Here is a 13,459-nt window from a genome sequence, read left to right on the forward strand (position 1 = left end):
GGTGATGGGGTATTCCTAGACTATCTACGAAAGTTCTGAACCCTTTGCTTGTGAAAGGTGGCCCATTGTCGCTTCGGATCAATGAGGGTATGCCATGTGTCGTGATCATCTTTTCCAGAGCTGTGGTCACTGATGTGGCGTCTGTGGAGGTGATCAGGGTACCCTACCGGGTGTGTTCATCGATTGCTACAAGTAGGTACATTTCATTTGTGCAGAAGTCGATACTTATGATGGCGTCCCACCTGTAGTCGCTCCGGAAGGGGGGGGACACTCCATGGGTTCCGGTAGCCCTGGCAGGCGTGTGGACAAGCAAGCCATGCATGCTTCTACGAGTGCTATTACTTTGCATTGCCTGTGCGGAAGCCATATGCAGGACTTGAGAAATGCTTGCGTTTTCACTATCCCCTGGTGCCCCTCGTGCGACAGTCTGAGGGCTCTCTCATGGAGGGAGGCAGGTATTAAGATTCAATGTCCTTTCAGAATTAGGCCATCTAGTGAGATGGATAGTTTGTGGCGTAACTTTGGGTCTCACCCTAAATTACTAGGGTAATCCAGACGTGGACCCCTTGCTCACTATTCTTAGAGAGGCACAGCTACACCCTACTGATGAGGTTCAACCAGACTGAAACACGTGTCTGGGGTTGCTGTTGGTACTCTTGTTCAGAGGAGAATTGCCTAGCATTTCGGTGTTGGACTGCCCCAGGGCAGGACAAAGACTGATATGTTTGGGATATTTCTCCTCTGTGAAAGATAGTGAGCTAAAGACTCTGGGTAAGGCTCTTGTAACCAGGATTTATGTCTGGCAGAGAGTCCCCCAGGACCCCCCTTGTTATTTGCATAGCCCAAAAAGAGCCTGTATGAGGTCTTGAGCTGGGGCTGTTTCCCATGTAACCACTGTCAGGAAAGTACATTTTCCATTCGCCTGATAGGGTTGCTGCCTTTGCAAGTTGTAGACACGGATCCGTGTGCGTTTTGACCTGGATTTCTTCGACCTTCATTGTTCTGGGCCTGGCACATGCGATAATTTGGCACACATGTTCTTCCGTCACTTTTGCGGCTTCATGTTCGGTGGTGGTGGTCGGGCGAGGGTGTCATGATAGGTAGTCTGCCGGATTGTCAGCGCCTGCTCGGTATTGGAAGTTTGGACGTCTAGGTCAAATTGTTGTAGTTGCAGTAGCCAGCGCTCGATCCTGGCCGGGGGGAGGTGTTGTGTGGATGCTCCGAAGATAGGGATGAGTGGTTTGTGGTCTGTCATCACCTTCACCCGGTGCCCTAGGATGTACACATGGAAGTGTTTGCACCCCAGATGATCGCCAACGCCTCCTTTTCAATGTGGGTGTAGTTTCTTACTGTTGGTGTGAGCGCCCTGCTCGCAAAAGCAATAGTGAAGACTGTTCCTTCTTTGTCTTTCTGTGTTAACACTGCCCCTAACCCCAAGGGACTAGCGTCGACAAGTAGTTCTGTTGTGCGGGATATGTCAAAGAATGCCATGGTGGCGTCCCCGGAGAGGGAGTCCTTTATCTTCATGAACGCTTGTTCTTGTTCCGTGCCCCATTCCCAGGGGGCTTTGGCTTTCGTAAGTTCGCGCAGGGGGCGGCGGAGGTGGCTAGGTCTGGAATGAAACGACCACAGTAGGTGGCCATGCCTAGAAAGCTGCGGACGTCCGTCGCCGTGGTTGGGGCTTGCGCTTGCTTGATGTCGCTGACTTTGCTTGTGTCGGGTGACACTCCATGCTCGTTGAACACGTAGCCAAAGAACCTCAGTGATCGTTTCCCAAATTCCCTGAGTCCTCTAGTCGTTGAAGGGTCGCTGCCAGTCATTTTGTGTGTTCAGCTTCCGTCCTGCCGTAGACTAGGATATTGTCGCTGAGGTTCGTCACTCCTGGTAGATCTTGTAGGACCTTTCGTATTTCGTGTTGAAAGACCTCTGCTGTCCTGACGAGATGCCGAAGTTGAGGCAGCGGTAGCGTCAGAGACCCAGGTGTGAGGAAAACGTGGTAATGTACCAAGAGTCTTTTGCCAGGCAGATCTGGTGGTAGCCCGATCGGAGGTCAAGCTTGCTGAAGATGGTTGCCCCCGTTAGATGAACAATCAGTTCATCTATAGTTGGCGTGATGTGTCTCTTTCGCCCTATTGCGGCATTGGGGAGTCGCATGTCAATGCATATGCGGACGGCATTGGGTTGCTTCGGTTTGGCTGTGACCACCATTGGTGAGACCCATGGGGTGGGCCCTGAGGTTTTCTCAATGATTGCAGATCCTCTAGTTTCTTGAGTTCTACTTTTACTGCAGCTCTCATGTGCAACGGTACTCTCCTGTGACGCACCGCCCGTGGCTCGATGGTGGGGTCAATTCGAAGCTTCACTGGCCTGCCTTTGAGACAGCCGATTCCTGTGAAGAGGTGTTTGTGCTTCACCAACAGGTATTCTATGTCCACTGATTGTACTGCGAGGTTGAACTGGATGAACTCTAGGCGTTGTGCAGCTGAGCAGTGTCTCTATGCCGGCCTCTACTATGTGGATGTGGGTTCTGCAGCTGATCCCCCGGTGGGAGAGGGTTGTCTTGAAGTAGCCCGCATGGGGAGGGGCTTCTTGCAGCAGTAGGCGTAGAGCAGGACTGAGCACCATGGAAGCATGGGTTTTGGGTCAAGTTTGTTGAATTTAGACGACGGCATGACGTTCACAGTGGCTCCTGTGTCAATCATCATCGTTACTGGGACTTCCCCTACTAGTATGGTGCACTGTCGTGACCAGGTCCCGTTTGGTTGATTCTCTCTTCCGGGCTTGACAGCCGAGATCATGTGTACTTTCTCTCTTCTGTGGTTGCAGTGCTTGTCAGTGTGGCTCGGAGATAGTTCCCTGCTGGACTGCTCCTCTTCGCTTCTGAAACTGTCGGTGTTGTCATTGTCAATGGCTCGGGCCCATCCACTTCTGCCGTTGCATTGTCTTGTGTAGTGAGTAGTCTTTAGGTTGTCTGGAACTCAGGCACACCGATGCGTAGTGTTTGAGTTTTCCACATTTGTGGCACGTGGTGCCATATGCTGGGCATGGGTTGCTCCTGCCGCCGTGCTGCCCTCTGCACCAAATGCAGTCCTTCGGCCAGGTGATGGGTTGGCTTTGTCGGGGTCTCTGTTGGCTCAGGACGTTGATTGTCGTGGTGTCGTTCCTTGTCAGCTCTGTATCCAGTGGTAGGCGGCTAATGATTTTCTCCATCTCAGTTGCGTGTTCGTCCGTCTGCTCTCGTAGTCGTCCCATGGACAGGATGGTGTCTAGTGGAATGTCTGTTTACGCAAGAATTGTGCGTCTGAGTTTTTCAGATGACAAACCGTGTATGACTTGCTGTCTTACTGAGAATTCGTCATTTAGGAAGTCGCAGGTTAGCGCCCTTTCTCTCAGGCAGCTGTGGAAGTCGTCTATGCTCTCCCGCGGGCATGGCCTGGCTTGGCTCATTTTGAATCTCTCAAAGTCGGCGCTGTCTTTGGGCTTGAATTTTTTTGTAAGTACATCTTTCGCTGTCTCATAATCATCCGACGTCCCACGGTTTGGTAGGGCGTTGAATATGCGGAGTGCCATTGTGCCCAGGTTGAGCATGAGGAATGCTCTCTTCATGTCTTCACTGTCGATTTGTCGTGTGAGGAGGCAGAGTTCGAATTGTTGCATCCACAACTCCCATCGGAGGCCAGTGCGTGGTCCAAAGGGTTGGAAAGGCTGCATAAACATCCCTTGGGTTGTGTCTAGCAACGTGCTGGTGTCAGGGTTGCGGCCTTGTAGCCTTTGCGGGGTTGCAACATCATCCGTCCTGTCGTGGTGGGCCTGGGTCCGTGGTCACTGTGCTCCTTTGTCTCAGCACTCTGCTAATGTCTTCGCTGTTGTGGGTGTGCAGCAACAGTGGCCTGATGTCTGTGGCACTTCCTTGGACAGTGGGCCTATTGCTGGCAAAGCTGGAGTTGGTGCGTGGTGTTATTGGCATGACAGATGCGTTGCTGGTGATTTGCCTTATGCCCTCTTCCGGGGCAGTCCTTGCTGGGCTGGTGTGCCAGGGTTTGAGTTGCCTTGTGGGGATGGCGTCTTTGCTGTGCTTGCAGGGCACGTGCTTGCAGGGCATGTACACATGTCTCCTAACTGCTGGCCATGTGACACAGGGTGAGAGCGTGAGCCTGTGGGCGTGTGACTGCTGCTGTTGTGCACGGCTCACTTACTGTAATGCCTTACTGTAATGCAGTCGCCAGTGTGATGTGAGCCCCGGCGGGGCTAGGCCATGCTGCAGGCTGCTTGCGCTGCGCGCAAAGCAAACATACACAGAGACTGTTCTGTCACGGGCCGGAGTGGGAACTGCCGTCTTGGCGTGCCATGCCTACCATTTATTGTCACGTGGATATCACAATCACTTCCCATTAGCGCCACGTCTAGGGTGAACCTTTGGAATATAAATCCCTCTGAACTATCCTCCATATAATAGCAGGGGCTAAATTATCCCCCCTGATGTTCTAATATTCAAAGCACCTGCGGTTCTAAAGACTGACCAATGTGAGGGTGAGACTCAGAATGGGCAGCAGAAGCTCGGGGCACTGCTAGGACTACCAGAACTGAGGCAGATGCCTGGAACGAGAGAGGTGCTAGGAGTGGACAAACTATGGAGACCCCTGCAAGGTGAGGATGTGATAGTGGGGAAAGCAAACCATTCCCAATCAGATACAAAAACGATCCACTGCCAGTGGCGTAAAGGTGCAAAGATAGAAACAATCATGGGCTGACGCGAAATGAAGTGAAATGACTTTCACCAAAATGCCTTGGGTAGCGCAAGTGACATCACACACCGGATGACATCACGGGATGTCATATGACATTTGATCTCAATGCCATGACATGATACTTAACTCGTTGTTAGCATCTAAAGTGACGGACAGGTATATAAACACACACAACCTTACATTTCATGAAATATCAAAGACATCAGACTTTTTTCAGATACAACATTTTAAGAATGGAGCAGCCTTAATGTGCCGGGGGGGGGGGGGGGTCATGTAATGACAGGGCTAGACACAATAGAACCAACATAAGCCAGGGACACTGCCATGCATATGCTACTTTAGCCTCATATGGCAATGTATTGCCAACTTATACCAATTATTACTGCACATGTGAGGTCTGGTAATCATATGCCAAGTGAAACCCCACATTCCCGGGTGCTGCCATAGTATAGAGTGGCTATTGCAGCCTTTGAGGATACTGCCACCCCATGTGTGTTATAGCCTAACATCCTATGTATGGGCAGAATATGTAAGTTACAGCTGTATATATCCAGCTGCTTCTTTCATATGTAAAGTGCATCTTTGAATATCCAGTAATCCCACCCATTATCAGTTAATGACTCATACACCTTTTATGGGATACGGTCAGAGGAAATGCCAACTGACACAAAACCCCACACACTGTATTAGGTAACAAAGAATCCTTTATTTCTTCTTTTTGATCACAGAAAGACTTTCATCATAATATTAAGGTCACGTTTGTAGAGGCAATATAATCAATCAAATTTTAAATCAAAAGTTCATACACAAACTGAAAGGGAATACATGGATGGTTCATCATCACCACACCATTGTACTACTATATGGCGCTGACCGTATATGTTATTAACCATACATGTCTGAGCTATATGGTAAGTGGCATATATGGTTGAGTAGACCTTGCTAGGATTCAAACCTATGACTGGCAGAACACACATGGACCCCAGCAGTGAGCACTTAACCCACTGAGCTATCTTACCAGCTATTTATCCTTAAATGTGCATACCACAGCATTTGGTAATGCATTAGCTATGGGGGTTACATTTCTTATTAACATAACACTTATTATCACGGTGCTTAGAAGAAGCAAGGTTTATATCATGGCACACTAGTAAACCTACAAATAGTATTGCTATATTCATTTAGAAATGTCTTGCGAGGTTGGTGGGTAGATGTCCTCATAAATGTTCCTTTTTAACTTCACAATTGATTCTACACATATTGTGTCGCAAATGGATAGCTCTGAGAGTTACATCTTATGGCTTTTTTCTATTCCTGCTGTAAAATGTGGTGTAAAATGTGTTGTTTCGACCTGGGGATGGGAACAGCTCCCATGCATCACTCAGTGTGGGAATCTCTGCCACCGTAGAAAAAATCAAAAGTTGTCCCACATTAATATATGCACAGTAAGCAAACATATCTTAAAGTGAAATATACACATGTAGTTTAGAAGAAAGTGCAGAGGTACAAATGACTTGTATAGAAATGTTTTGTAACTTTGCTCATGGTATCATTGGCCATCAATTTACAATTGAAAGTGTCATAAATAGGCATGCCAAGGTATATATAGCGTGTTACAGTTTCAAATGCGAATCCCCTCAATTTTCAATGAAACATTTCTAGTTCTAATCTCTTTCTTGCATTAATAACCATGATTTTAGTTTTCCCCAGCTTAATAAGTAATCTATTCAATTTAGAGTAGTCTGGAAGAGCGTTTAAGCTGCGCAGAAGTACGGTCTATAATGGCTGTGTCGTCTGCAAAGGACAACCAACCAATGGATTGGCTTCCAATTTTATGGGGAACATTGTGGCAATTGTTTAGTGAGTCATCTAGGTCTGATAAGTACAAATTAAATAACACCAGGGCCAAAGTGCACCCCTGTTTTAAGCCATCATTTGTTGGGATAGATTAATTCTTATCTGAACCATGGTGTCCGAGTACAGTGCCATTAATTATCAAGTGAGAATAGTAGGGTCAAGTCCCCAACTGTGACATGTTAGCCGTGGTCTATGTCTCGAAAGACTTCGTGTAGTATATGTAGCAGATATATAAAGCTTCTCTTTTTATAGAATGTGCAGCACAGTTATTGGAAATTGGCCTCTCTCACTTTATTTTTCCAGTGTTGATTATGTTTGTTTTTAAACTGCTTGTATTTATAGGATGATGTGAAGTATGTATTATGTCATGTGCTTGTATCTTCCTTTTGGTTAATGATATATTTACCAATAAACCTAAATAAAAATAGAAAAACTACAATAACAAAGTATAAAAGGTGCTCACCTTTTAAACCCAACAATATATAATGAAGTATTCCAAGGAAAACAAAATCCAAACAGGAGACCTGTGCTTTGATGACACTTCTATGTGGTCTTGTGGGTGAGCGTCTGCACTGGAAACATGACGATCTGGGGAGAAATCCTAGTAGCTGATTGCTTAATCCATTAACTTTTTTTAATATAGCATTTAATTAAATATCCTCTCGATTCTAAGCACTATACCAATAGTTTTTTTTGCCCAAGGCAATCACTCTCCATTTCATATTTTCGGGCGGCTTCAGGGACTAATTGCCTATTGGGATAAGACATTCTAATGTGCAAGCTTGGCCCCTGTCAAAGGTTAGTGTTAAACCGTGATCTTTTCACAATACGAAAATGCATAAACAATCAAAAGTACATTCCATAGGACTACCCCTTATACACACACACTCTCCCTTCTCGACAATAGGCAGACAGGCAAGTGTTTTGGGCCACATTAGTGTACCGGGGAAGGGCGTTCCCCTTGCAGTCAGTTTATGAAGTGTCTTATTGCCCTCCCCCTGTATCAGGGAGGAGTAATTCCTATGGCGGTGTCCCGTGGTGTTGTTATGTCCTGGCATCTCTAAGGGCCCATTAGCTATGCTATCTGAGTATGTGTGTTTCATTGGTGTTTGCTGCAGACCACATCCCTATGATAGCAACTTATGACAAGCCAGCAACTATTCCACATGCTGAGAAAATGCGTGGAAACGGTAGTGGTGGATGGCCTAGGATCCTCGCAGAAGTGCAAGTATTGAAAAGAAGGCTTTGCCTTTGTATTTTGTCGCCATGCAGCTACACTGCACAACAGAGAGAAAACAAAGATTCTATGCATGGCTGTGGTTGTCCTTGGAAAGAAGAGTTATTATCAGTTGGTTATGGCATGCTTGTCCCGTAAGGGTGCGAGGCTACCAAATATATGGACCATCATATGTTAGAGGTTATGAAAAGTTACAGTTCAAATAAAAGGTCACCATCCCTGTTCAAATGGTCCTGAACCAGTTAAGAAACATCGAGTGCAACATTAAATTCCCTGCAAAAATTCTTAACTAAAGTATTAACAGAAAATTGCAGATATATGAGCGTGAACGAAGGCTATACACGATCAAGGTGCTTTGCTGTTCACAGCCATTTCAACCTGAATCATGGATTCATAGCTTATTTTGGTTGGTACAGAGGGAGATTGAAATGCATAGTAGCACACTTAGCAGGTGTGTCAGCCAATCAGGTTACTAACCTGGGCTGAATCCAACGACCCAGGCTCGGGTTTGGTGCAACCTGAGCGCCTTACGCATCCGCCGGCCATTTTCCCTTAAGCTCCCCGACACCGCTCCAAACCCACCCTCCACTTACCAGCGGCTGCCATGGCCTTGCCACCTCTGCGGCTCTCCGCTCCAAACCTCACGCTCCTGCCTGTCATGGAAATGGAAGAGGGGCTCCGTATGGATCCCCGCCCTCTATTTCTGTGGCCGACATGTTGATGTGTTTGTAAGAAACAATGGGTCGAGTCACTGGGAACTATTGTTTCTCACAAATACATTGCTCTTAGCACCCCAAGGATTGGCCTCGGGGTGCAAATAGCAATAATCACCCATTCGGGGGGTTTCACTGGCTGGTAACGGCACAGGGCCTGGTGTTAAGGGCCTCGCTTCGCTCTGGCCTGCAACTTAGGCCCTGGGCAATCATCAGCTGGTGAAGCCCACCAGAAGGGTGCTTGTTGATTAATTAAACTCGTTCTGTGAATTTTGTTAACCATTTATAGACAGAATATAACAGTATGAAATAACTTCAATGCAAAATCTTCCTGAAAAGCTTGGCGCCAGTGGAAACTTTTTTTGAAAAGGAGGAAGCATGAGACATCCATTTGCAATATGAACAAAAAAAAATGTACCTGAACTCCACAGGGTACATAAAAAAATAGGTTCTCACTTCTGTGAATTGGTAGGACCTGTGAAAATATCCATACTAATCTGCATGAAGAGAATTTACAAGCGTGTGAATTCAAGGGTTTGCACGTAAGGTAGCATGCCATTCAGGTTCCCTGCCTCAATAGAAGTGCATCCCTGATTGGCTTAGCACATCCCCATGAGGTAATTGTATTTACACAAATCAGGCTTGACACAAATGAAAATTGAATCCATGCAATAGTCAATTGTGGCCCCATCTATGTCCCCCACTGCGGGCAGATGCTGCCATTCACGACATATGAACTACTAACAAAAATATTAACTTCTACCCTTTTGACATGGGGAGAAGAAACTCATAAAAAGTCCCTGAAATCACATATGTCTTGGGCTCCCTGGCACATGGCCATGGGCAAATTAATATTTGGCATCATTTGCTCACTCACCTAACCCATATTTTGTTTGTAGGTTTTCTGTATTGAGATGTGCAAGCATTCTCATAACAACATCCATGCTTCCTTTGTGCATCCAAACCTCTGCACCATTTGCACAAACCTCTGTGGGCCCCATGAACCAAGTTGACCGTGTCTATCAAACGGTCTTCATAACAAAATTATCCTTTACTATGCAGACCATAAATTATAGTGGATGAGTACTCACATGGTTCCTGCTAACTGGGAGTAAACTATCTGTTTATAAAACTTAACCTGAAATGAACTAACTGCCTACATACAGCTTGCCATTCCCATTGGGTGGGTATACAAAGACACGCCTGCTAGGCTGGCACCATTCTCATGGAGGTGTGTAAGGAATGAGAAAGTCAGGTCACAATCTAAGGGCAACTTCATCACTCACTCACCGCTGGATGCCTGTCGACTCACAGGAGTGTGAGGGTTTTCCTCAGAATTACCAAACCACAGGAGCATCCTCTCACTTGAGTGCCCATCGAGGTTGTCATCCAGTGATATTGGGGAGGCAGAGCCCTGTTCCGTATACTCCCCCTGTCCCTGGAGAAAGGACAAGAGAAAAGGCAAGTGTTAAGATGTCATAACATTCCTCTGAAACTCTTTTCAAGTCTACACTGTTAGGTTCTATTAAAAGGCTCCAGAAAATCCTTTTACAAATGGTAATGACTGCATGAGGGCTACATGTACCTATGTGGGAAAATAACCGTTTCTTTCTGGGTAGGCATGACCATGACTACTCTGTGTTGAATACAATAATATGAGAATGTTACGAGAGGCGTTGGGTTGTCTCCATTGGATAGATCATTCTCTCACAAATCCCAAATGTGCCAAAATAATGTTATGGACTTTATAACACAGAGCAAGGAGTGGACATCTACCGCCCATAAACATCTAAAGCGAAAAGCAAAATGCTACACTCAGATATCAGAATAGTGCCTAAATGCAATTAGTTGCAAATCAAAGAGGGAAAAGAATGCTGTGAAACACAAATCCACATTGTATTAACAACTCAGAATAGCACGCAACTGTAAGAAAAAACTGATAGTTTGCCTAACTACACATATTTATAAAAAGCACATCTAACTAAATATTACATGCATTTTACCACGTTTGATACTGATGACAGATGGAATATACTATTCTCAACGCACCGCATGTCAGTTTACATAGCAATCAAGAATTTCCTAGATACTGTTTTTGAAGGTCAATGAAGACCACCCATATGAAAACTAACTTAATATGTCGACTGTAAAAACAAAAGTCATGATGAATTTTAACGCAATTGTACACACTCATTTTGAAATTGTCAAAGTCAAGGCATGATGTAAATGAGGATATGGACATTTTTTTGATTTCTTTTTCTTTTTCTTTCATTTTATTTCCTTTTTTGTAAAAAAAATGGTTTGTATATTTTATATAAAAATTCTTATTGTAAAAGTTGATTTTTCAGTTATAAACAATAAAAAAAAAAATAATAAGCACATTTTGGAAAAACAGACATTCACAAGAATTGACAATATACAAAGGCCTTCTTTTAGTTAAACAGTGCTGAGTAAGAGCCAACGCCTATTTTGGCAAAACAAGATAACATGGCTGAAACTCCTGGTTGCAAGCAATCACTGTGAAACTTGCATGGCAGATGTAGAATAATGAATTACGCATGTGTCAATTATGAAAGCTACGTAGACAAAGAAGACGGAAGACATTACAACACACGTGGGCATTTTAGGAGCACAAATGACCAGGGGCAAACACGCATGACGTGGCTTACAAGGGAATTCCAAAATGCTAATTTAAAATGCTAATCTAATGGGATATGTATGACCAGAAAGACGTGTCCATTTTCCTGGCCATTGCACAAGCATTATGTGCTTCTTATGAAACCACCTTGGCTTAATTTAAGAAACATAAACCTAACTGCCCAAGCTATGGACTGGTACTTACTTTGGCACAGGCAGAATAATTATAATCTCATACATCAAACCAAGCTGTCATGTACCAATAATGAAACGCATGTGCTTGAGTCACATGGGATTACTCCCCACTTTCCCAATTAATCCATCATCTCCTATCAGTCCGGCCATAAGCCAAAGGGTCCCATCTGTAGTTGACCATGTAGCCTGCTCTCTGTTCTGTGACATTTAAGGGAGTGTAAGCACACCACTATCTTAATTCGAAGTTTAATGAATAGCCCTTGTTTCCGACTTCTGAATCACATGTGAGGAGACCGCAAATTTGTCCATTTTGGCCTCTTATTTACTGTTATTTGATTTAATTTATACTGGGTGTTCTTGCTTCTCGGCCTCGAGAGACTTGCTCACTCTACCTTGTCTGGAATGTATACACTTTTAATTATCCAATACTTGGCTCTTGCAGATGTTTTCTTCTTCTTTAATCTAAGAGAAATATGTTTTACGTACATGGCTTATCCGTCTGCCTTCCTTGTGCCTTGCATTTATTCCTTAAAATAATATCCTTGTTCCCAGACCAACATTGACTCCTCTTTATTTTGCACAAAATACGGTGTGCCCACCACCTCCTGACTCTGCAACCCTTGTCTGTCTCTGAGGTAGCTGGATTAATAAGAGCCGGCATCCATCTTCCCATCATGGCCGTCCCAGCCATGTCCTATTTTCCGCTATAGCAAGCCTCTCTATGTCTCATCTATCTTGTGTTACTGCATATTTACACTTATTGATCAGCGAGTTATTTATTTATTTTATTTATAACATTTATAGCAGCGCACCAAACCCTAAGGCATCAAGGCGCTAGTTACATAGTTGTAGCAGGGAGCAGGCAGTACATATAGGACAAAAAGTGACAGTTACATGAATCAATCTACAGACTTAAATGCATCCATTGCAGAAAATGCGCTATTCAAATGGGTTACTGTACATGGTGTTTTGTAGTGCCATGTGCAAGCGTCTCCTGTGCGAACAGAAATGTTTTGAGGTTCTTACGGAATACCCAGTACAATGTTTCAGTACTAAGATAGAGGAGAAGGGCGTTCCAGTTCTCAGAAGCAATGACCAGAAAGCTCACACTCCCGGATCTTTTATGCCTGAATCTTTGGGTGACCAGTTTGTCCATGTGAATTGACCTTGTGGGTCTGGTTGAATTGAACTTTTGGAATTTCGGCGAGAGGTACCCAGGGGCAGTATTGGCTAGGCATTTGTGCGTGATAGCCAGGTTCTTGAAGATAATACGTTGTCTGATAGGAAGCCAAAGTGCTTTTCTTCTGGCCATGGAGATATGCTCACATCTTGGGATATTCAGGGTAGTCCTGAGAGCATTATTTTGGATGACCTGGAGTTTGTTAAGTTTCTTACTGGAGATGCCCACAAAAAGGGCTCTATAGTAGCCTAGCCTAGACCCTATCAAGGCACAGGCGATGTTCAGGCAACTATCCGCTGAAAGGAAAGGTCTGCAGACATTAATCAGTTTCGAATGTGGGCAGAGGCTGATGCAATAACATTGACCTGTATGTTTAAAGAAAGTGTGGAGTCGAGATAGATGCATAAGGTTCTGACAGAGCTTGAGACTGGTATCGTGGTACCATTAATGGTAAAGGACTTGTATTTGGGGTCAAGTTTGTTGAGTGTAGTTTGTGAACCGGTCAAAAGTAATTCTGCCTTTTCATCATTGAGACATAATGAGTTAGCGACCATCCAAGCGTGGATAGTTAGGTAGATGGAGTTCAGTATGTTAGAGTCAAGCGTGTAGTTGCCCGTGAGGGGAAACAGTGTATCCACGTATCATCTGCATAGTTCATCTAGGAGATGCCCAAGTCATCTAGTGTTTTGCATAGGGGCTTGGTAAATATATTGTTGAGTGTGGCAGAGATACATGAGTCTTGTGAGACACCACGGGAGGTGGGTACAGGAGGGGCTGCCGCTATATCTGAGAAGACTCTAGAACATCTATTGGATAAAAGAGGAGGCATGGTTTGAGACGTGGGCTTCTGTGGTCAGATATCGGCACAGTGTTTGATGGTCCACAAGGTCAA

The 13,459-nt window shown here is 44.9% G+C and overlaps 1 protein-coding gene across 1 annotated transcript in view; it reads right to left on the bottom strand.

Moving 5' to 3' along the window:
- SASH3 (SAM and SH3 domain containing 3) overlaps positions 1-13,459 on the bottom strand; it is a 516,850-nt gene that overhangs the window by 47,878 nt on the left and 455,513 nt on the right. Inside the window, exon 4 of the mRNA XM_069612974.1 lies at positions 9,846-9,993. Within this exon, the coding sequence (XP_069469075.1) occupies positions 9,846-9,993 (148 nt within the window). The remainder of the gene's footprint in view (positions 1-9,845; positions 9,994-13,459) is intronic.

This window comes from Ambystoma mexicanum, chromosome 5p (genome assembly GCF_040938575.1).
Source record: "Ambystoma mexicanum isolate Mex_15411 chromosome 5p, UKY_AmexF1_1, whole genome shotgun sequence".
Classification (NCBI taxonomy): Eukaryota; Metazoa; Chordata; class Amphibia; order Caudata; family Ambystomatidae; genus Ambystoma; species Ambystoma mexicanum.